Raw genomic sequence first — 25,570 nt, 5'->3', positions numbered from 1 at the left:
CTAGGAGAGAAGAAAAGCCCACTTTTTAAAACTATTTCAAATATGCCCACAATGGTTTCAATAATTATGTTGTGACCCCAGTTTTTGTTTTAAATTTTCCAAAATGGTCCATGCTGTGTCTTGACTTCAGTTGACCGTGTCCAGAAGTGTATTGAACGTGTCCAAAAAGTGTCTTCACCGTTGACCGTGTCCAAGTCGTGTCCGCATGTCAGACACACCGATACTTCAGCCTGATGAAGTGTTCGTGCTACATAGATATGGAGAGAGGGTGGGAAGGGCTCAGTGTTTTTTGTTTTTTAAGCTTTTCCTTTTTTATTTCTAGTTTTTTAAATTTGTTTCTTAATTAATATGTAAGATATGGGGAATGCTAGCAACCTTCTCTCTAACCTTCTCCATTTTCCTCATGACATGTGTCATTCTCATTACACTTAAAACAATGTCATTAATGCAATACACAAGCTAACTTTTGCATTCCAAGTTTACCCTATTCAATTGATCTTTTTTTTTTTTTGACAACTTTCTTACCATCTTAATAAATTATTTTTTTCTTGGTCTTTGCTTCTTGTTTGTACAGGTTTTGGCTCTCCTCTAAGCCTTTTGCCTTGGGTTGTTATAAATGTTTATCTTCATGACCATTAAAAAATAATAAAAATAGAGTAGAGCAACATATTATAGCCATTTGTATAGTATAGATGCAAACCACTCTTTCGTTTTTCTTTTGTTAATCTAAACTGTAATACATTTATTATTTTCATATTGAATTCGATTTTGGTGATTTTTTATTCTTTTGCTTCTATATATTTTATCTCAAGCCTATGTTGTTAGGGGATATTTTGGTTTATTTAGTATTATAAATAATGCAATCAAGCAATTTCCTTTATTAAAAAAATAATAATAAAAAAGTTAGTCTATAAACTCTGTACAATTGGGGTGCTTACGGATGTGAATGACGTCTTTTTTATATATAAAATAGAAAATTGACATTTCTTTTGTGTTAAAAAAATAGACGTTTCCTCTGTTTTAAAAACCAGACATTTTCTTTCAAAAAAATAACTGACTTTAAAATAAAATATAAAAAAAAAACTTTTTATTAAGATGGTAAGAAAGTTGTCCAAAAAAAAAAGATAAATTGAATAGGGTAAACTTGGAAAGCAAAAGTTAGCCTTCTTCTGCATGATTGATCTTATAAAATTGTTCCTTTCCTTTTGCGTCAACCAACCTGTCAATGAAAGAGTTTTTAATTATTCAACTGCTCAACAACAACAACAGACGAACACAACCCTAGATTATTAGGTTTTGGTTTTACAAAAAATTGACTTGCAAAATGTCGAAACAAAGTACGTATATTTATAAAGAAGTATAACAATGTATTAACCTTAAATACAATAGGAAATAAATCTAAATTACAATAAAAAATAAATCTCAACAATAATATGACTAAATAAATAAGTAAGTAACCAATAAGGACTCGCCTTAATTGCAGAAAAACGAACCCTAGATTACAAAAAGAAAACAGAGATTTGCTAGGAGAGATTGACCCAAAAAAAATAATAGATATTTATAAAAATACCCAATCCTAGACATGTATTTATAAAAATACCCAAGCACTATTTAAACATAGAAACATACCCAAAATGGGTTTTGGGTATGTGTGTAATGATGGGTTTTGGGTATGTTTATAAATGGGTTTTGAGTGTGTGTAATGATGAGTTTTGGGTATGTTTATAAAGTGTTTTGGGTGTTGGGTATTTTTATAATTTCAGCCCCCATTTTGGGTATTTTAGTGAAACTCCAAAAAAAAAAAAAGGAACCCTAGATTACAATTACTAATTGCAATTTGCATGCATATACACCCAACACCAACTCGTAAAAGTCTGAAAGGCCAACCCAATTTTGGTCCCCTCCTACTAATGGTGTCATCAAAATTAATGTGGATGCTTCTTGGAAACCTGGGCACCATAAGGCATTGGAATGATATTACGTGATTCTAGTGGTGTTTTTGCTGCTGGCCTTGCTTGCTCTATTGCAGCAACCTCTATCATCGAAGCTGAGACTCTGGCTATTTTGGAAGGATGTAACTTTGCTATCCAACAAGGGCACACCAGAGTAGTCATTGAATCTAATTCCAAAGAGGCCATATCTTGCCTTAATCGTTCAATCCCTCGAGGTAGGTGGCAGCTCTATCCAATTCTATGTAGCATCAGAAACTCTTGCTCTACCTTTCGGGATTGTAACTGGGCATGGGTCCCTAGGACCGCAAATTTGGCGGCCGATCACTTGGCCAAGTTAGCTATGTCGAGGATGAGCCTTTCTATTTGGGTCAACCGACCGCCATCCTCTTTGATTGGAATCTTGGACAAAGATGGTCTTCCTTGCCCCCCAATTCGTAGCGCCTGAGGAATGCTACATCAGATTTCGACATCCTTTGCCCATCTATGGCACCGTCTGTTTCTCTTCTTTATCTGGCATTTTTGTTAGAGTTTTGTGTTTGTCTGGGTATGAAAATGAAGAAAAAAGAATGAAGGCGTTGATGAATGAATTGTTCTCATTCTCTTTGTAGAAAACAAAGAGGACTATATTTTCACTTAATGAAAAATTGAGCCCACACACGAGCGTTTCATGACCATTTTGCCTTAGTTGGGTCCACACACATCACACTTGATATTAGCCACACATCTAGCTAATTTATAGGATCACTACACCTGGCTATTTTAGCCTTACATCTTTTGACCTCACACTTGGCAGATATGCTCAAGTGAATACACAAATAAACTCATCTTATTTCACTAATACTAATCAGCTATAGACTTATAATTCAACACTCCCCTTTAAGTCTTGAGCTGATTTCACTTCGAGCATACTCCTGAGATAGTTGACATGATTCTTAGCCAAAGGTTTTGTGAAAATATCTGCTAGCTGCTCTTTAGTGGGACAATACACCAAATCAATGATTCCTTCCTGTAGTGCATCCTTAATAAAATGATACCTTCTATCAATGTGCTTGGTCTTCTGATGGAACACAGAATTCTTTGTAATAGCAATGGCAGAAGTGTTATCACAATGAAGAGGAGTATCTTCAGTTTGTATTTCTCCAAAATCTTCCAAAACAAACCTCAGCCATATTGCTTGAGCTGTGGCTTCTGATGCACTTATATATTCAACCTCTGCAGTTGAAAGTGCAACACAATTTTGCTTGACCGAAGCCCAAGAAAACACACCACTGCCAAATGAGAATGCATATCCTGATGTGCTTTTGCTGTCCTCCAATGAGCCACCCCAATCACTATCACAGAAGCCAATTAAACAAGCTTTCCTTCCCTTCACATATTCCAGGCCATAATCCAGAGTTCCCTTGATGTATCTGAGTACTCTCTTTGCAGTTCCATAGTGTCTGCTGGTAGGACAGTGCATAAATCTTGCCAATACACTTGCTGCATATATTACATCCGGCCTTGTAGCAGTGAGATCTAGAAGGCTTCCCACAATACTTCTATACATTTCCTCACTCGCAGATCCACTTCCATCATCTTTAGATAGCTTCTCAGTAGCTACAAGAGGAGTTGTGATAGTCTTTGCTTCATTTAATCCAAACTTACTCAGTAAAGACCTTGCATACTTCTTCTGGTGAATGAAGATGCTAGAGTTAGTTTGAATCACTCCCGTTCCGAGGAAGTGATGAAGGAGTCCCAAATCTGTCATCTCATACTTCATTTTCATATCTTCCTTGAACTCTTCTAGCATTGATTTGCAACTACCAGTGTAGACTATGTCGTCCACATAGATAGAAACAATCAAGATATCTTCTCTCCTTTGCTTTTATATATAGAGTTGGTTCACTCAAGCTCTTCTTGAAACCACACTGTGAGAAATAGTTGTCAATCTCTCCATACTAAGCTCTTGGAGCTTGTTTTAGACCATAGAGAGCCTTATGAAGCTTGTACACCTTTTCCTCCTTGCCTTTGACTACAAAACCTTCAAGATACTCAACATAGACCTCTTCTTGTAGAACTCCATTCAAGAAGTCCGATTTCACATCTAACTGATACAATTTCTAGCTCTTTTGTGTAGCCAAGGCTATTAAAGTTCTAATGGTATCCAACCTAGCAACTGGTGCATAAGTCTCATTGTAGTCCAAACCAGGCTTTTGTGCATAGCCCTTTGCAACCAGCCTTGCTTTATTCTTCAACACTGAGCCATCAAGATTTAACTTGGTTTTGTAGACCCATTTAACCCCTATAACAGGTTTTTCAATTGGTCTGTCAACAAGCTTCCAGGTGCCATTCTTTTCAATCATAAACAGCTCATCCTCCATAGCTTTTAACCAAGACTCATCTTCTTTGGCATCCTCATACTTCTTTGGATCCATGATACATAGATTGCATTGAGCCAACACTTCATTCAGATTCCTCCACTTCAGTGGTGTATGGTCAAATGCTTGATTGTGCCCTTCACTCAAGTTTGACATGCTTGTAGATTCACCTGAGATAGGTGACTGAGATTGAACTTCAGAGTCTTCAATACTAAGAACTCTCCTAGATGGAGATAATATAGATGATGTAGGAGACAACACCATTCTGTCACTTCTTCCTGTACTTATGTCACCATGAATAAAACTTCCAGTATTGAGGGATATTGACTCTGAGTTCTCTTCCCAATTCCAGGCAGCTTCTTCATCAAATACAATGTCTCTTGAAAAGAATAGTTTCTTGGATAGTGGATCAAATACCCTGTACCCCTTTTCACAAGTTGCATATCCCACAAATATTCCTTTCAAGCTTTTAGGCTCAAGCTTATGTCTGTGTTCAACTGGGACATGAACATAGCACAGTGAACCAAATACTTTCAGGTGTGCTATTCCTAGTTTTCTTCCATAATAAGCTTCAAAAGGTGTGATGTTGTTCAAAGCCTTTGTGGGACATCTGTTTAGAATGTACACTGATGTATGCACTGCTTCTGCCCAGAGAAAGTATGGCATCTTCTTCTCGTGCAACATGGATTTAGCCATCTCAATCACCGTTCTGTTCTTCCTCTCCACTACTTCATTTTGTTGTGGAGTATATGCAAGAGTGAATTGTCTTTGTATTCCTTCCTTTTCATAGAATAGGTCGAATTCAGATGACTTGAACTCCCCTCTTCTATCACTTCTCACACACATAATCTTGAATCCACTTTGTAACTCTGTCATAGCTTTGAATTTTTTAAAACAGTTGAATGCATCAGACTTATATCTCAAGAAATAAACCCAAATCATTCTGGTGAGATCATCTATCAACAGCATGAAATACTTATTTCCAGCAATTGAATCATTCTTCATAGGTCCACACAAATCAACATGAATTAGTTCACGTGGGGCAGTTGCTCTTTGCGCTTGATTTCTTGGAAATTCTTCTTTGTGTTGTTTTCCAAATTGGCAACCTTCACAGACTCCATTGTAATCTTCAAGCTAGGGCAACCCATGCACCATTTCCTTGTCTCTCAATTGTTTAAGACCACCAAAGTGTAAGTGCCCAAGTCTCCTGTGCCAAGTCTCAGTAGAGTGAGTGACACTAGCTTTTAAAACCACTTGGTTCTCAGATAATAAAGCTAATGGATAACATGTTGTGTAGATACAGCTGCACCAAAATGGATTCAGCTGCATCCTCAACTTGTGATACTCGCAAGTGCACGAGCCGTTGGTAGTTTAGCATATGTAAGTGCGAGGTCGATCCCACGAGGATTGGTGATTGAATGATTCAATTCATTTTCCCTACACAAAACAGAAATGAAAAAGAAGGGAAATAAATAAAACAAGGAAGAAAGAAAATAACTAACTCAAGCAGATAAGTTCCCAAGTTCAATTAGATTAACGGATTGATTCTAGCTAATGTATGATTAAGCCATGGTGTGTGGTCATAACCTTGTGTTCCTAATTCCCTAATTTGATCATTTGTTGTCTAACCTAAAATTAAGCATTAGGAACCCATTAAGCATAGAAGAACAATTTAAACAACCAAGCATGTATCTAATCCCTGTCGTCGAATGTCCATACATACTCTTCCTATTCATAGTTCAATTCGAATTAAAGCATGGTGTATACTCTTAATTCAAACCAAGATAGCTAACATGCAAGCCTTAATGGTGATCAATCATTCAAACTAGCATATTAACTTATAAGCATAATGAATAAGAACATGAACCATAATTGAAACTTGGAAACTAATCAAACTTGAGACTAAAGAAAAGAATTTACATAATGAAAAATAAATTACAACTAAGAAGCAAAAGGAAAGCTAGAATTGAGAACTAGAAAGCTAAATTAAGAGAATTTGAGGGAGAGAAGGGAAGGGAGCTCTAGAGAAGTGTTTGAGAGCTCCCCCCCTTGGGGTGTGTTTACAAGCTTAGAGAACTTCCCTATTTATAGGCCTAGGGGAAGTGAAAATCTGAATTCAATATGGCTAATGCATACAACACTTGTTTTATAAAATCTGAAATGGTTGATGCACTTGTATTAGAAAATCTAAATTGGGTGATGCACTTGTATTAGAAAATCTTGAATTGGTTGATGCACTTCACCAATAGATCCCACCAGCAGCCCTAGCTCATCTTCATGTCACCATGACCAAGCTTCCAACCAGAAATGATAGCTCATACCTAGCTCACCATGACCAAGCATCCAACCAGCACATGCTGAGGTCAGCATGACCAGCAACTTCAAGGGCTTACAACTTGGTCTTCTCTTAATCAAATTAGGACTTTAAGCACTCGAAATTGAAGTTCAGAATGTCTTCTTTCCAGCCATATGTTATTTGGGCCAATCCAAGGTCGGAGGAGGAAGTTAAGGCCAAAACAAATTGCTAACTCATTTTCCGCGCTGATAAGATCCATCCTGAGCATGGTTCTGTGTTTGCTAGGTAACGGACTCCAGATTTATCCAATGGGGCTGCATTTGGGATATGTTATAGTACACACCAATTGGAACAACGTTCATGAAGAATGTGGCCTCATTCGAGCTATGTAGGTTGTTGAAACAAAGCTTGCAATATGACCTACGGAACTGGACTGGCAGGGGGCTGTAGCCAAAATGAGTTTGTCTTTAAGCTCTTCATCCATTCATCCAAATTAGGCCTTAACATGCTTGAATTGCATGAATTATGCTCTCTAAAGCCATCATTATTACCTAAATCTCAATGAACTGAAAGATAAACACAAAAAGGATTAAAAGCACAAGTTTAACTAAAAAACATAACCAAATCATAAGCTAGAAGGGTACAAAATGATATACAATTATGAACCGATCATAGCACCTATTCACTTTCTTCTTTACTTTCATAACTAAGCATTCCAGTGATGGACCATTATACACACTGCACATTCCACACCCAAACACCAAGAAATATCCACGCTCATCCATTTGACCTACACTTAGCAAGTTTTCTTTTAAACCAGGCAGATACATTACTTCTCTAACATACTTTCTACCATTATTTGTATCAATCATCAATAAGCCCATTCTTGCTACATTCACAAGGTCTCCAGTTGGCATTTGAACTTTGCCAGCTATGTTGGTTCTTACATCAACAAGCAATTCTACATTTCCTGTCATGTGATTGCCACAACCACTATCGATGTACCACTCTCCATTCACCCTTGGTTCTGTAACTGTGCTATTTGCATAAAATAGATTCCCTATCATCTCCAATTGGTTAGCACTGTTTGCCTTTTGCACTGTTTTAGCTGTAATACATTCTCTACCCAAGTGACCAAATCTGTCACAATTGTAGCACTTTGGTTTCCCTTTGTATCTACACTCACCAAAATGGCATTTAGAACACACCTTGCACTGAGGCTTTGCAACCTCTTGACCCATTGATTAAGATGCATTCATATTCTGATAAGTGTTTAGAGGAGATTTCTGCTGAAATTTGGGTTTTGATTCCCATTTCTTGCCTTTAGAATTCCAGTTTCCCTGAAATATGGATGAACCAGAGTGAGCACCACTCTTGTTTTGTTCCTTTGGATTCACAGAGAGTGAAGAGAATGCTCTCTCAGTTGCATCAACAGTATGCAAATCAAACCGTTGTTCTTGGCTCTTCAAAATTACAACTACCTCCTGCAATTCTACAGTCTCCAAACACTTTGTATTCTCAATGACTAGACATATGGGATCATATGGTTTACTAAGGCTAATCAGAACTTTCTGCACAAGTCTTTCATTAGAAAGAATTTCACCAAACGTTTTCATTTGATTAATCAACTAATTTAGCCTAGTAAGATACCCAGACAAAGTTTCATCATCACGCATTCTAGCATATTCGAATTCACGTCTCAGATTTTGCAATTTCACATATCGTACCTGATCACCACCGTGATACTCTCCATACAACAAATCCCATGCCATCTTCGTTGATTCAGCATTGGCTATTCGAGGGAAGATTTGATCCGAGACTACATTCTGAATGATTCCCACAGCCTTTGCATCTTACATCAACACAGCGACCATTTCTTCTTCTACATCATCCTCCAATGATCCTTCAGCCTTCTTCTTCTTTGAATCGGAAGTTTTAACTCCCTTCTCTACCAGATTCCACAACCCATGTGATTTGAAAATCGTCATCATCTTGATTCTCCAGAACTCGTAGTTCTCACTGGAGAAAATTGGAGTTCTCACTTCCGAGCCTCTAGATCCAGACATCTTTGGTCTGAATGGGTTGATTTCTCTTCTCAAATGGGTCTCTGGCGACTTTCACCGAGCTTCAACTCAGCTCAATGAGTTCACAGATTTACACCCAGGCTTAGATGATCAAACCAGGCTCTGAGATATGAAAATGAAGAAAAAAGAATGAAGGCGTTGATGAATTAATTGTTCTCCTTCTCTCTGCAGAAAACAGAGAGGACTATATTTTCTCTTAATGAAAAATTGAGCCCACACACGAGCATTTCATGACCGTTTTGCCTTAGCTGGGTCCACACACATCACACTTGATCTTAGCCACACATCTAGCTAATTTATAGGATCACTACACCTGGCTATTTTAGCCTTACATCTTTTGACCTCACACTTGGCAGATATGCTCAAGTGAATACACAAATAAACTCATCTTATTTCACTAATACTAATCAGCTATAGACTTATAATTCAACAATTTTTGCTTTAACTTGTCTCATGTTTTGGTCATTGACTGTGCTATATGCATGCTTGTAGTCCCCTCCTAATTGGACTCCTGCTTCTGTATTTGCTTGCGCTATTTGCACCTTGGTTTTAATCTCCAAGTTCCACAAAAAAAAAAAAATTTATTTATATATTATTTCTCCACGGCCGTGCGCCCTAATTGCAGATAAATGAAACTTCAACAATCACGAGAGGTAGGAAATTTACTATGAAATCTGAAGCTTATAATACCTGCAGATCACGATAGAAAGCAATCCCACCCACGCGTGGCAAACTGATGGGAGAGATGTATATATACGAGCCCTCAACTGAAATCCTATCTTTATATCTTTACATACAAGTACAACTATAGAAAGAAAAAAAAAAAAAAAAGAAAAAAAAAAAAAAAAGAAAAAAAAAGAAAAGAGGATTAAGATGAAAAGAGTGTTTTTTTTTAATTTTTGGAGAGAATTGACCTTTTTATTAAATTTAAATCAAGGATATATCCATGGCCAATAATTTTTAAAATATCGTCCAATTTTTTGTCAATAATAAAAGCAATTTGGTAATTTTCGGGACAATAAAAACTATATGAAAAAAAAAACGTTGTAAAAATATATTTTTAAGAAACAAAGAAAACAAAATGTCCACCAAACCTCTCATAATCCTCTTCATGTGTTCCTTGTAGGTGTCGAAATTTAGGGCTAGGGTAGGGCTAGCCACGGCGAGATCGTCGGGAAGGAGCATTGGAGATTGAGGAATTTGGGGAAGTTGAAAAGTTATTTACACTAAGTCCTCCTAAGGTTTATGGTATTTTCACAAAATCCCTTTAGATTTTAGAAATTGTACTAACACCCTAGGGTTTCAAATTATTTTCACAAAACTCATTCCTTTTATTTTCTGGTCGAAAAATTGATGATTTTATTCAATAAACTTCTTGAAATGACAAAATTAATCACTTTAAATAAAACTTTTAAGACGACTATCTAGAAAAATACAACTGCAAAATTAGAAAAAGAAACTTTGTAAGTCACACACACAAATGTACCATGTTTGAAATTAGGAAGTTTCTTTATTTCTTTTTCTGTAATTGATTGTAATTGATTTAGGATTAGTCTCCAAGTAAACCTAGGATTCCTTGTAGGGTTTGTAAATCTTTGTATAAATGCTTAGCCTTTTGGCTCTATCAATATAATGAAGAATTATTCTTCTCAAACAACAATATCAATTTGACATGGTATCATAGCACCGATTCTAGGTGTCTCTTTGTTTACAAACCCAAGTCGCCTAACGCTTCATAGGTGACACTAGCAAAACCTCCCAAACAGAAACCATGGATCATACTGATCCCTACTTCTTGCAATCCTTGAATCATCCTGGGCTTGTTATTGTCTCCCAACGTCTTAATGGAGATAACTACAGCACATGGCGCAGCACGATCACCATTAGTCTTAGTGCCAAAAACAAATTAGGGTTTGTTGATGGCACTATCAAAGCTCTCTTTGAAAAAGATTCCAAATACCCCTTATGGCGTTGCTGCAACGATACGGTGATGGCTTGGTTTTTGAATGTCGTCACCCCAACCCTCGCTAATAGTATCATCTATGTCAACACCCCTGCTGAAGTTTGGAGTGATCTTGGTTTTTGAATGTCATCACCCCAACCCTCGCTAACATCATCATCTATGTCGACACCCCTGCTAAAGTTTGGAGTGATCTGCATGATAGATTCTCTATTGGCAATCTCACTTAGACCTGGCAATATCGTACACAACCCGTTAACATGACACGAATTCACAAAAATAAAAAATAAAAAATTTAGTATTCGGATCAGGGTAATTGTGTCGTGTTGGTATCGTGTTAACCCATTAGCCACACGTTAACATACCATGTAGTGTTGTGTCAATTCGCAAATACCCATTAAGATCAAGGGTATTTTTGTAATTTCATATTTGTCTTTTTGTGTGTTTTTTCCCTTCTCTCTCTCCCCAACTTGTTAGACAACAAGAACATATTCACTTAGTTAGCTAGCCATGGCTTCCTTGTTCAGTATCAAACTACTCACCTGAGCAAATATCACCATCACCATTCCCATAAAAAAGAATTGAAATCCCCATCCCCATATGCAATAAGAGCGGTGGATTAGGTGACATCCAAGCCGAAAGAGGCAACAGCTGGGTGAGTGGTCAATTGAGATTTGTTCTTCTTAGAAATAGCACCGATGCTATTGCCTTTCCTTTGCCTGTAGAAACGTTTCATATTCATATTCCCTGGTTTTGATCTTGTTGCTATCCCTTAACATCTCTCTCTCCCTCTCTCTGGAGCTAGATCTATTTCCCCACCACAAAAGGCATTGCACGCTAGATCTTTTTTTGTTTTTGTTTTATATTATATTTTATTATTATTATTTATTTATTTTATTCTTAACAAGTGAAATGGGTTGTTTTGTGTGATTCACGAATTGTAATGGGTCGTGTTCGTGTTTGATATTTTTCACCTGTTTTCTTAACGTGTCTTGTCGTGTCAACCCATTAAGAAAAACGAGTTGACACGAACACTGCAAACATGACAAGAATTCTAGGTCTAATCTCACTCGTGTTTTTAGATTCGAAGGACCATCACCGAACACAAACAAGGGCAGCAAATCTTATGCCAATACTACACAAAATTGAAATCCCTTTGGGATGAATTGGGCTCTTATCAATCTGTAGCACACTGCACCTGTGGAGCTTTAAAGGTGATGCGAGCACGTGAGGATGAAGAGCAAGTCATACAATTTTTTATGGGTCTCAATGACTCATAGACAACCATACGAGGCCAAATTTTATTGATGCAATTTGTCCCTTCTATTAAGAAGGCTTATTCCATGATTATGCAGGAGGAACAACAACGTGAAGTGGGAGAACACACTTCATCTGACGTCGCTCATGCCATGAACGTGAGTAACAAAATGTACAAGCCTCCTAGCTCATCCTCCTCAAGCAACTCCAAAGTACAAGAGACCAACTCTTCCAAACAAACCGCTCAAAAAAGCAACTCACGCTGACCTCTCTTTTGCACCTATACCACCCATCAGGTTGATAGATGTTTCTATCTACATGGCTTTCTGCTTGGGCACAAAATTCATGGCAAAGACGTTAAGCTACCCAATCAATCAAAGAAACCATCCACAGCAAATCAAACACAATCTACTCCACCACATGCGAAGAAGGTTTCAAATTTTCCGCTGAGGAGTACGCTCAACTCAAGTCTTTACTTCGTGATGGTAAACCTCATGCTAATTTAATAGGTAAAATTCCTTTCTTTTATGCCTTCACGACCTCATCATCCACAAATCCTTGGATACTTGATAGTGGAGGCATCGATCACATTGCGCCTCCTTCCGGGCTATCTGTTACTACGCACTCAACTCCACTGTTGATCTTCCTAATGGGTCTCATGCAAAAATCAATGGCCTTAGTTCCTCCTCTTTGGGTTCGAACTTATCTGTTGATGAAGTTCTTTGTGTGCCTTCCTTTCGTGTTAATTTACTTTCTATTAGCAAACTTACATCTAGTCTCAATTGTTCTATTCAATTCTTCGTTACCTTTTGTATCTTACAGAACCTGGCTTGGAATAAGATGATTGGCCTGGGAAAACAATTTAATGGCTTATACTACTTGCTTATGAAAGAGAACGTCACCACTCCACCATCCACATCCAACACCACCACATGTCACCTCAATCACAAATCCATTGCTCTCTAGCATCAACACTTAGGTCATCCCTCCAAAGAACCATCTAAACTTTGGTCTCAAACAATTTATGGAATTTTATTTGATTTGCACCATCATGGTGATGTATGCCCTTTAGCTAAGAAAACTTGTTTGCTATTTTCTTCCACTTTGATAAAAACAACTCGTCTTTTTGATTTAATTCATTGTGATATTTGGGGTCCTCACCGCGTTGCATCTCATTCGAGTACACAATACTTTCTTACCATTGTTGATGATTACACACGCTACACTTGGATTCACCTCATGCATCACAAATCTAACACACAACAAATTCTATTTGTGCCTAATAAATCACGGCCATGAGCTGGCCGTAGGAGCCCTTTTTCTCGATCCTAGCACTTTCTCGAGAAGCTGAAACGCAGCGTTTCGCCAAGGTACTTTGCCTTCCTGGAAACAAAAGAAAAACGCTAAGGCATGTTCATCTCGGCCTCGATTGCGGGCCAAGGCCGAGGCCGAGCAAAATCGCGGCCAGAAATATTAAAGTCAGATCATCACGTGATAGCAGGGACCCATGCTTCATTTAATGAAGTAGTGCCTGTTTAATGCAGCAAACCCACTGGCCACAAATAAGCATTTAATGCACGAGGGAAGGTGGGAAGTGACTGAAGTCAGGTTTTGGCGACAGAAGACAGAGTGATTAGACGTAGACATTCTCACAAGAATCCTTGCAGCTTGAGAGAAAAGGTCACCAACTATCAGAGCAATAAATGCATCTCCACGGCCAGAAGCTCAGAACCCACGATCAAGAGTGGTGGCCGAGATTCACCGGGATTTATGGGGTCACACCACCATACTTCACGATCCCAAATGTCGATTGGACTACCCACTTGCTCTAATCAGGCTCTACCATGCAGATTTTCAGCCTCGATTACTCCTCCAGGAACTCTTCCTATAAATACAAGGCTCAAGCTACATTCAAAGGGTTCAAACACCAAACCAAAGCCTCCCACGGAGCAACTTAGTTTTTCCTGTAATGCACTTTCAATATCTTTACTTGCTTTCCTAGGAGTAGTGTTAGACTGTAAGGAAAATTCATTCATCAATATATCATACGACCCTTGATTTTCAAGGCGCCGGAGCACCATCTCTGTTGTTCGTTCCCTCACCCCATATATCATACGACCGTCGCTCCCTGAGCGACGCGCCGGAGCACCGCCCAAAACCCACCACCAACACCATCACTCAACGGCCTTGTAGTTCAGGCCGTGAACCTAACAGCCGAGAGTAGTTCCTCTCTCGGCTACAATCGTTTGATTAGAAGACGAGTTCAAACAGGCGCACCACTTATCCATCCTACACTCATCAACATCTCGACGCATGGTAGACCGTACTGGCACGCCCGCGCACAACCGCACCGCACCCAAAAGCAGGAAACCGTATGTCAACGCATATCCCCTCGGCCCGGAACTCCAGGCCGTGAGATTTGCACGGCAGACAAATTCTCAATAATTTCTTTGCTTATGTCCACAATCACTTTCATTACTTTGTCAAAAGTGTATGTTCCAATAATGGGACTGAATTTATGTCTATGACCTCTTTCTTTGGTGAACATGACATTACTTTTCAACGCTCATGCCCTTCCACTCCATAACAGAATGGAGTGGTTGAATGTAAACATAAGCACTTACTTAATTTTGGGGAGAAAGTGCTATTACTGCTACCTACCTCATCAATCACCTTCCCACACCTACTCTCAACAACAAAAATCACCATATGAAATGCTTCACCAAACACCTCCCACATATACTCATCTTCGTGTCTTTGGGTGCCTTTGTTATGCTACCAACACCAACTCACCTTCCAAATTTTCACCTAGGGCAAGTCGTCGTGTTTTTGTGGGATATCCATTGGGACAAAAGGTTTATAAAGTTTATGACCTTTTCACAACAAGTTTTCTTTACCTGTGACGTCGTGTTTCATGAACAAGTCTTTCCTTACCACATCTCATCTTCAAACACATATCCCATCACTTATGCACCTTTTCCTAACCCGTTTCCAGACACTTTTCCCTTTGAAACACTATCCCAAACTCAAACAACGTCCAAATACACAAACTGTCCAGAAACGATTGATCGCCCATCTTTTAGTGATCGATCGCTTTCTTCCCAAGATCGTACAGCATCTTCCAACATTGGACGGATCGATCGTTCCCCCCAAAACGATCAATCATCTTTTGATAAGGAGCACTCGAACTCTCAAATTAACGAAGAGATAGATCGCCCCTTTCACGATGATCTATCGCCCCGTGACACTGACAGTGTTCTTGACTCTCCTTCACCAGAAAATTTCCTTACCTCTCCACCACCTTGGCGGGGAGAATAATCTACCTTACAATCACTAGATTAGAGATTACTGCAATCAACATTCTGGGCCAATTTATGCATCAACCGAGGAAACCACATTTGGATGTCACTTTACGTGTTATTCGTTATCTGAAAGGTAGTCCAGGTCAAGGGTTACTTTTCTTTTCAAACAACCAGTTGCATTTGATAGGTTATTGTGATTCTAATTGGCCAAATGTTGTATTAATAATTGGCACAAATTAATGTGCTAATCATCCAATTAAAAATAGCCGCAAGTGTACGAATCTATTGGGGTATAGATTTGTACGGGATCGTTCCCTTGAGTAACTGTCGGCTTATACAAAGTTCTAGTTTGAGTACATAAAGAAACACTTATTTAACACAACACAAAGGTACAATACAAATTGGATACTATAAATGAGTAAAGAAAGGTAAAATAAATGAAAGAAAACAAGAAATCAAAGATAAGCACAATCAACACGCAGATACAAAAGTGAGCAGCATTCAGTGGAAAGGACATATAATATTTCAAACAACACACACAAAGAAAAGGAGGGGGGAGTTTCTTGTCAAGTGACCTAATTTGTAATACTTCAATGTAACCAAATGCTAATTTAACAAGTTTAACAAATGTGATTGTCAAAGTGTAACTTAATATGGTGAGAAACAGGGTTGTTTTCGATGCGGCGATTACCGCACTGATCTCTGCAAACTGCTTACCACTCGACAGTCGATCCGGTTCGACAATTGGTTACTATGAGAATCAAAACCCTAAGGAGAAACAAGGGAGGTGATGAAATCTGAGACAATTGCACGCTGGGAGGGTTTGAAGTTGTCGTACCACATCTAGTTGATGAAAATTTTGCTAGAGAGAAGAAGGTCACTGTGGTACTGGAATTGCAAAGATGGTTGCTTGGTTTGAGAGAGAGGGTTCGAAAGGAAGGAGAAGATGAGTTTTTTAATTGCCAAAAATATGTGGTTTCCCCAAGGAGAGATAGGAAGAAAATTAAGAGTGAGAAAAATAAATTAAAAATAAATATTATTATTTAATGAAAAAATAACATTGATATTGGTGTTGTCGACCAACACATCACCTCACCTCTCTTTTCTTTAACGTGCACGCCTCCTCCCACTTCCCAACTATTTTTTTGGTCAGTTTTCTTTTATTAACCTTATCTTTTCATTTAAAAAAATATATTTTACAATTAGATTAGGCTCTTGGCCTCTTTCGACTTGAAAACAGAGAGAAGTCCAAAACACAGATATGTAAAGGTGAGAGCAAAGAGATGGCGTATCGCATTGGTGGTGGCGGAGGGAGAGAAGAGAAGAGAGAGCAGAGAGGAGGAGAACTTTGAGTCGAGAGTTCGATAATGAAGTGAAAGTCTGAGAAGGTGGGAAGCAGACCTACAACTTCTATGGAGTTTTTCAATATTTTCTTTATTTTTTAATATACTCAGTCAGTTACGGTAGCCGACGAAATTGGTATTCGGATACCTCAACCGTTACAGGAGCTAATCGGTCCGGTTATTCAACCGCAACCACGTTGACTTTCTAGTCAACGACGGTTTGCCGACAGCAAAAGTCAGTCAGTAATCGGCAGTTTTTGGTGTTTTCGGTCCAACCGCACACCCTAGTAAGAAACACTGGGGTTTTCAGAATCCACCCTAAACAATCCTACTCACGTTCATGGACACTTAACTAATGAACTCTAAATGTGTTGATGAAGATGTTCGCAATCAAGACCGGGACGCATTGATTCTCTCTAAAATAAGTAAAGTGTGTGTTTAGTGCTATAATACTTGTGTTTCTCATACAATCAATCTAGGTGTGTTTAGTACTTCGATTTAACCATATGAAAAACCCATTAAGTTTGAAGAGAATATGAACATCACAAAAATCCTAATAGTATGATGTTTACATTAGGCATTAAAGAAACCAATTCACATGATTGATTCTTACTTCATTCATTAGTTGCTTAGGAAAATATGAAGATACATATAATCCCAACAATCTCAAGAAGCATGCTTTCAAGGGTGATCAATCAAAGAAAACATACATTAATGATAGATTATTCTAGTGAAGAAGAATTCATCAACAACATCTAGAAATTCATAAACTCAAGCTTCAAAACAATAGAGTAATCATGTGAAGGTAATGGAAGTTATAGATTCATAACTACAACTTCAAATAAAACTAGAAAGAAGTTATAGATTTTGTGAAGGTAATGGAAGCTCTGTCATCAATGGTGGAAATCTTCTTCTCATGGGTGATCCATATAGGGGCAAGAAGGGTCAATTGACCCCTACAAGCCCGAAATCCACCATCTACTTTCATTTATTTTTATATTACTCAATTTACTTAAGTTTACAATGTAAATAAGGAAGTACCCCCTATTTGGATTCAAATCAAAATACTAGAAAATCAAATTCCCACCAAATCAAAATATGAAAAATTGGTTTCAGTGCAAAATGCGATTTAGGCTAACAATGATGGCTCATTTAGTCAATATATACTTCATACTAAAATCCCATAAAATTAAGTTTTCTTATTTGATGCATAATGAATAAAAGCTGCCAAAAATTATCTTGAAAACATGATTATTCCGAAAAAACCATTTTTCATACTTAGCCAATATTTTTACATAAAACAGTTTTTCATGTATGATATGAATGCGTGAAAGGACCTAAGGTCAATCTAGGTAAAAAGCCTTAGATGTTCAATCCACAAAGAGTTTTATAAGAATAACCTAACTCTTACATATTAAAGAAATTTTTGCTTGAATAAGCTCCCCTTAAGACAGTACTCATAAAAGTCCGAAGTTTGAGAGCTAGAGCGCAAAACAAATGTAGATAAAACCCAAAATCAAAACGACGAAAAACCTCAAAAATGATATAAATGCCCTAAAATGAGCAGGATTGTGCTAATATATGCCAACTCTTACGTCAAATAGGATGAGACGCGTTGGGAGGCGAAGAGGATTGCACTAATTTTTTGGTTTATTATTGCATTCTTAGAGATATTTTTGGTTTATTGCAGTGAGTGTCTATTTTTTGAAATATCTATATATTTAACATATCAAATAAAATAAAATTCTATAAAATTCTTTTTTAAATGAAGTACAAACACAAAATATTTAAAGGACAAAAAAAGACCGATAGGCTAGTTAACCAATAAAATTTTACGAGATTTCAAATAAAATGATTATCGAATCGCATCAACTTAAATTCATATTTGTTTGGTTAAGTTAATGGGTTTTCAAATTCGGATTATAATTGAATTATCGAATTGAGACCCTAAATCCATCTGCTATCAATTATATTGGATTTAAAACAAAATATGATCCATTAACATGTCTACACTTGACGCTTGTACTCTATCTTCATTTCCCATGTTACCCCAATCACTTACATATCTCAACAAAGTCATTCACTTGGCAAACATGGCGTGGGCCAAGGTCTAAAATGTCGATGGTTTTGGAAATATCAGTGGTCCAAAAACACGGAAATTTTGATAGAAATGTCGAGAAACTATCGATGTCAGTAAAAATTGAATAAAAACCATGAAAATTGTAAGAAAAACTTGAAAATTTTTATTGAAACATTGGAGGATATTTATTTAGTCAATTATGTTAGATATATGCCCTAGAAGCCAATGTAAAATGGATAATTCTAATGAAATAATATATAATAGTAAAGGGGCAAGAACGTTACTTTAGATACATAACGTACACAAAGTAACAAGTCCATGGATTAAGATATAAATGGAAAGTGGTCTAAAGAAGTTAGATGCATGATACCTTTCCATGCATATAAATATTGTATCCTAAAATGTTCATGGTCATAAGATCACCAATTGGCCAATGGTGACCCGCAAAGACTGGTACACATTATGTCTGCTTAATTGGGAGGATGACTAGTCTCAAGACATTCGTGTAGAGACACTGAGACAGATGTGTAGATGCTCTATAGAAGATGGAGTCCACTGAACGCAATCAACTCTAGAATTCTTGTATGGAAGTCTTACTCACAAGTGTCAAACAAAGAATTCTAAGTTATGATAATGCAAATTAATTCTTATACCTGAGACATCACAGTTGTCTTGTGTATATGTTGTTTCTCTTTGAGAGCACTATACGGTCGTATCTGTTCACTCGTTTTACTTTTGTTCCTGTGATGGTAGGGTAAAGTTCCTCATTGGCTTGAGAACCATTAACTGGTCAATAAGTCAACTTTCTTTGATGTGCGAGCGTGTCACTGCTAGCAATAAAAATCCTAGCAGACTTTCTAAAAGTAGATAACTTGCGCCCCAAGTTACTGACTTCTAAACAAGTGATTGTGAATTTGGGTGAGGAATATTTCCCAAGTAAGTTCTTTTCTTGCCTCAGTCTGATGAGGACTTTACAATTTTTCACAGTATAAAACTGATAGTTCTGGCCAGAATAGATAATGAGAAAATGGACTATTTTTAGACAGAGTTCTCTTTTACAAGACTCAAAAGGGAAAAACTGACTCAAAAAAGAGAAAAAGAAGACTGGACTTCCATTTCTGCCTGGGCAGATGCTTCTGATCCGAGCTGGATTGGGTATGCCTGTGCTGGACTGGACTATCAACAACTTCAACTGGTCTGTTTCAGCTGCAAATCGTTACCAACGTTCGAGTTTGGCAGAGCTTTAATTTATTTCAAAACCCTAGGAGGCTTTTGACTAGGCAGAATTGGGACTTCTTCAGTCTGGAAGAGGCAGAAGTGGCTGGAGCTGCACTTTGGTATCTGTCCTTCTTGGTCAGGGCTCTTCATAAATTTGTTGAGGTTTTCATATTTGTGGGAACCTGAACTTTGCTTGAACTCTGCTTGCTTTGGCTTATGCTGAATCAAATTTGTAACGAGAGAAATCTCGATTTGAAAGGTTTATTTTGTAAGTATGAACTGAAGTTGGGTATCTTGATTGACATCTGTTTGAAGGCTTTTGAAATCAAGTGGTCATTCTGAGTTTTTGTTCTTGGCAATTTTTGGTTGTTTTTTGATTGATTGTCCTCTTTTTCTGTTCACCCTCTTCTATATTTATAAGAGATGCTCTTAGAATGGGAGTTCTAATTCTTTTAATAATGGGCAGCAAAAATTCTCAAAAGATCTTTCATTTTTAAATGAAAAGAAAAGGGGGTTTTATCAATCCTGGCAAATAAGCACTCAATAGTCAGTTCCTGAAGCGATCATTTCCCTGTATTTTGATGGGGCACCATACCGTTCTTTCATTTCAACTGTTTCTGTAAGAGTCTCAAACTGTGATGGTAAGTTCTCAGTCTTGAACAACTCCCTGTTTCCCGCTTATCTCCTTTTCATAAATCAAAGTCTGTGTATCCCTTGAAAATGGTGCCTTCTTTGGAGCAGAAGAATATCTTTGAATAAACAAAAACGGAATTTGATCTCCTGGCAACAGAGTTTTTCAGAGACGTTCTTCTTTATACCTGCCCCTGTTCATCCCTTATTAATTTCAGTTGAAATTGTTGACTTTTCCAAACCAGAGGGTCACGTGGGTCTGTTTCTCTTTTGGGCTTCTTTTTAATTAAAAACATGCCAAGTCCAATTTTTTTTCAAGCTCAATTTGGGTTCCTTCGAGGCCCAAGTCATCCACAGTTTTGACATTTCTGGGCCTCCAACGTTTGGGTCGAGTGTATAGCCTTGGCCTGATTATTTGGCGGGCTGAGTGCGTCAAATTTAGGCCCAAACAGTATCAAAATGATGTGATTAAAGGTGTTCCTCAGGATTCTCAGCGTATACGTAGAGACAGGTGAATGTACAACAAGGAACTCTGCTTTTAGTAAGAAGAGAGAATACTCTAAAGATATGATTCGTGAATCTTTAACCGAAGTATTGGATGAAAATTGAAACAAGAATGTTTGCAATTTCATCAAATTGAATCATATAATCAAGAGATGTCATATTAGGGATTTTGACACAAGTTTACCGTATTCCGAGAATATGACATAGTGTATTGAATTAGAGAATGATCGAATTGCATTGTAATCACAAACTGACTAGGTTCTCTAAATGAATTTTTTTTAGCTTGAGTGGCCATGATATACTGCTAGGTGTCACTCATGACTTGTGGAAGCCCTGTAAGGACTAATTATACTTAGCCTTCACGAATAGGGAGAATTGTATGGAGTGATACAATTCACACTTGATTCAGAGTGAATCATTCATACCCACTGCCTCACTAATTAGAACTTATAAGATTGCACACCGAAAAGGAATCGATTGGGAAATTATGAAGAGAATGAATGATTTTGTGACTTGGTCAAAGTCAATGTGAAAGTCAAAGGTCAAAGTCAAAAGTCAAAGGTCAAACGTCAAATGGTTGACCCAACACTTGACATGGTCAACTAAGGATGACTAGGACCAACACTCGTTAGACAAGTGAGTGATTAAATTAGTTAAGTCAGTAGAGTAATTAAATTGATTTGAAAATTCAAAAGGGATTTGACTATATGAACTTAGGCACATATGTGACACATTATAGGATTAATGTGTTGGACCAAGATAGCAAAAGATGACACACAAAAAGGGAGTGTGGCTACACTAGGGCTTGGGGGCATTTTGTCACTCTTGTGACATTTTTGATCATATAAGTGTGTAGCTATGGAATCCTATCATTATAGGGTTTTTCAAGTTGGTGAAATTGGAAGAGAGAAAACATCAAGCTCTCTCTCACTAACCCCTTGAATCCATCACATCAAGTGAAGGTGCAAGCACCACTCTTCACTTGTTGTCAATTCATTCTCTCATTCCATTCAAACCTTGGTGAAGAGCTTTGGGGAGGTGCATATCTTTGTACCTATAGAGAGCTACAAGGTGGAGAATCAACATCAAAGAGAAAGCCAACAACAAAGGGACCACTCCTTCTACTTGAACACCATTCTTGGTTTCAAGATTCGCTCCAAGGATATGAACATCTTATCTTTCTCTCAAATAGGATTTAGAGAGTCTTTGGTGCACACTTTCATAGACTTATAAAGATTGGGACCAAATGAGACTTGCATGAATCCCTAGTTTATTTAATGCTTCCGCTCTTACTTTGATTTCATATTAAATATGGCATGCTAGGTGATTTATACTCTCAAAGTTTCGTTGTAGAGTTTTTTAGAAATCTCTACACAGCACCACCATTCCCACAATATTCCCTTCAAATTATCTATTAGTTTATCAAAAAAAAATTGGAAAGAAATGCATTGCATGATGGGTTTAACTAATTTAAGTTGATTATCTAGTGAGCTAACAAACACTACGAGTGTAGAAAATATGTATAATGAAAGAAGATTAAACACATCATAATCATTTATTTATAATGATTTACTACAGTATTTTAAACTTTATACATTGCATGATAAGATACATGAGTGACTTAGTACCACATAGAGTTTCTATGAGGTTCAAATTTTTCATTGTCTTCATCATCTCTATGTGTAGAGTAAGTGTATTGTGAAGAGTAGTCATCAAATGATAAATCCCCAAAATAGTTTTGCATGTGGTTGTTAACATGCCACCTATATGGATCTGAGATTGGTTGACGTTGTCCATAAGCAAAATCATTTGAAGATTGGGTCTCAAATTCTTTTCATGAGCCGCTCAATTCCATCCCAAAAGGCATGGGATATGAAGGGTAGGGAAAGGGTTGCAGTGTGCCGATCTTTTGTCAAATTTAGTTGCAAAATAGTCATTTCAAGTCTAGCCCCCTAAAACATTATAAGGGTCGCCCTCTCGTACTCAAAGAGAGCTGTGTGAAAAACCTAGAAGAAATATTTGCTTGAATAAGCACCCCTAAGACAATAGTCATATGGCCCAACGTTTGAGAGCTGGAGCCCAAAAAAAATGCAGATAAAGTCCAAAAACAAAACGACAACAAACCACAAGAATGACGTAAATGCCATAAAATGAGCAGGATTCTGCTAATATATGTCAGCTCTTAAGTCGAATAGGATGGGATGCCTTGGGAGGAGAAGAGAATTGCGCTAATTTTTTGGTTTATTATCACATTCTTAGAGATATTTCTGGTTAATTGCTGTGTGTGTCTATTTTTTGAAGTTGATGCATTTCTCTTTATAATGAACATCAGTATTTTGTATGGTTTTATCTATTAACTATTAGGATTAATTAGAATATTGGGTTAATTACTGTAGATGTCCGTGAACTATGGCCCCAGTTGCAATTGGGTCCGTGAACTAATTTTCGTGGCAATTACATCCTTTAATTAGACAATTAGTTGCAATTGGGTCCTACCGTCCAATTTTGTCAATTTATCCGTTAAAATGAGGGGTAAAAGCGTCTTTTCGGGGTAAATAAATAATATACAGTTTGTAAAACTGAAAAGAAAAACTAAAAAATCTGGAAAATAATAATAATAATAAAATAAATAAATAAACTTAAAAATAAAAAATCCAAATCCAAATTCCTCTCTCTCAGAGCTCTTCCTCTCTGTCTCTCCCTCTCTCCTGCAACCCATTCCCCCTCCTCCTTAGTCCACCCCCTCAAAACCCAAATCCAAACCCAACCTGCAACTGGGTTTTGAGCATGAGCTGCCCTATTTTGGGTCTGAATTTGAAGAGCTTGGCATTGGCTTGCTATCCCTCGCTTGTTCACGTCGCGATGACCATTGATTCAGAGTACTTGAGAGGCACCATGGCTGCAGTTCACTCTATTCTCAAGCACGCTTCTTGCCCAGAAAACACCTTCTTCCACTTCATCGCCTCATATTCAAGTTTAGTCAATTTACAGGACCTCACTCGCATTGTCCAATCGACCTTCCCTTCACTGAGTTTCCGAATTTATGTGTTCAGGGAAAGCCGCGTCAAGAATCTGATTTCGTCTTCGATTCGACAAGCTCTCGACAACCCATTGAACTACGCGAGAAACTACTTAGCTGACTTGCTCGACCCCTGTGTGGAGAGAGTGATTTATCTCGACTCTGATGTCATAGTTGTGGATGATGTGCAGAAGCTATGGAAGATCTCTTTATCTGATTGGTGCTCCAGAGTATTGCCATGCAAATTTCACCAAGTATTTTTCTGATGGGTTTTGGAAAGACTCTGAGCTCTCTAAAGTTTTTGAAGGGAAAAAGCCTTGTTATTTCAATACAGGTGTTATGTTGATGGATTTGGTGAGGTAGAGAAAGGGTGAGTACACGAAAAAGATTGAGAATTGGATGGAGATTCAGAAGGAGAGGAGGATTTATGAGCTGGGTTCTCTGCTGAGCCCAATACTACTGATACTACTGAAGTACTCTGCTGAGTCCAGAAAATCAATTACCCAACAAATATCAAATTTGAAATTTCAATACCCAGATCAAATCTCAGCCCCAAATAGCTGAAACTTTATACTTTCAACCAAATCAAATACACCCAGCATGGCTACAATTTCAGATCTGAAATAACCATAATTTCAAGCCACAAAGAAAACCCAGAAACAAAATAAATCTAGAAAACACAAGGGTTCATAGCAATGAAATTCAAAATGCATTGAAATCTCAGGTTTTTTTTTCTTTTTCTTTCTCCTTCATTTCTCTTGAAGTCAGTTTTGACTGAATCGAATTCCTGGTTGTTCTCTGAAGTTTCAAATCCATGGAAGCACAAACCACCCCGCAACTGAAAAAACCTCCAAAACCCAGCAAGCCCATGACAGAGCTATGGTGGTTTATCGCCGCAGCCGCTTGCGTAAAGCTGCTTCTGATCCCAGCCTACAAAAGCACAGACTTTGAGGTCCATCGCCACTGGCTTGCTATAACCCACTCTCTGCCTCTCTCTCAATGGTACTTTGACGAGACCAGCCCTTGGACCCTTGACTACCCTCCATTCTTTGGGGGCTGGGCAAGAGCGGAAGGTAGAGGTCATTTATGTCGAGGCTGGGTTTTGGCTGTCTCTATGTGAACCTCTCTCTCTCCTCTCTTTTTCTCTGTCTTTGTCTGTCTCTGTCACTCTCTATCTAAGTCTATGAACTCGCAACAAGGAAGGGGTTTGGTCGGTAAAGCTATGAACTCGCGAAGAAGTAGGCATGGGTGCCTTGATGGTTTTTGGCGATGGCTAGGTGGTGGTTGGTAGACGATGGTTTGGAGACAGAGCGAAAGAGAGGGAGAGACAGAGCGAAAGGACGCTTTTACCCCTCATTTTGACAGATAAATTGACAGAATTGGACGGCAGGACCTAATTGCACCCTATTGTCAAATTAAAGTACGAAATTGCCACAAAATTTAGTTCACGGACCCAATTGCAACTGGGGCCATAATTCACGGACGTCTACAGTAATTAACCCTTAGAATATTATCTTTTCATTTCGATGGGTCTATTTTGTATAAATTTTTTTTTAACCTTTTACACA

General features: G+C 37.9%; 1 protein-coding gene and 1 pseudogene across 1 annotated transcript; both read left to right on the top strand.

Annotated features, from left to right (window-relative positions):
* The first annotated feature begins 10,460 nt into the window (after positions 1-10,460).
* Positions 10,461-10,775, top strand: LOC148294357 (uncharacterized). The gene has a single exon (XM_088253716.1). The coding sequence runs from the start codon at positions 10,461-10,463 to the stop codon at positions 10,773-10,775; it is 315 nt and encodes a 104-aa protein (XP_088109842.1).
* A 12,995-nt stretch (positions 10,776-23,770) lies between these two features.
* LOC110768154 (putative galacturonosyltransferase-like 10 pseudogene) lies at positions 23,771-24,566 on the top strand (annotated as a pseudogene).
* Positions 24,567-25,570: the final 1,004 nt, after the last annotated feature.

The sequence above is a fragment of the Prunus avium genome, chromosome 5, assembly GCF_965620075.1.
Source record: "Prunus avium chromosome 5, drPruAviu1.hap1.1, whole genome shotgun sequence".
NCBI lineage: Eukaryota > Viridiplantae > Streptophyta > Magnoliopsida > Rosales > Rosaceae > Prunus > Prunus avium.
Note: the sequence above shows the minus strand (reverse complement) of the source record. Positions and strands in the feature narration are given on the sequence as shown.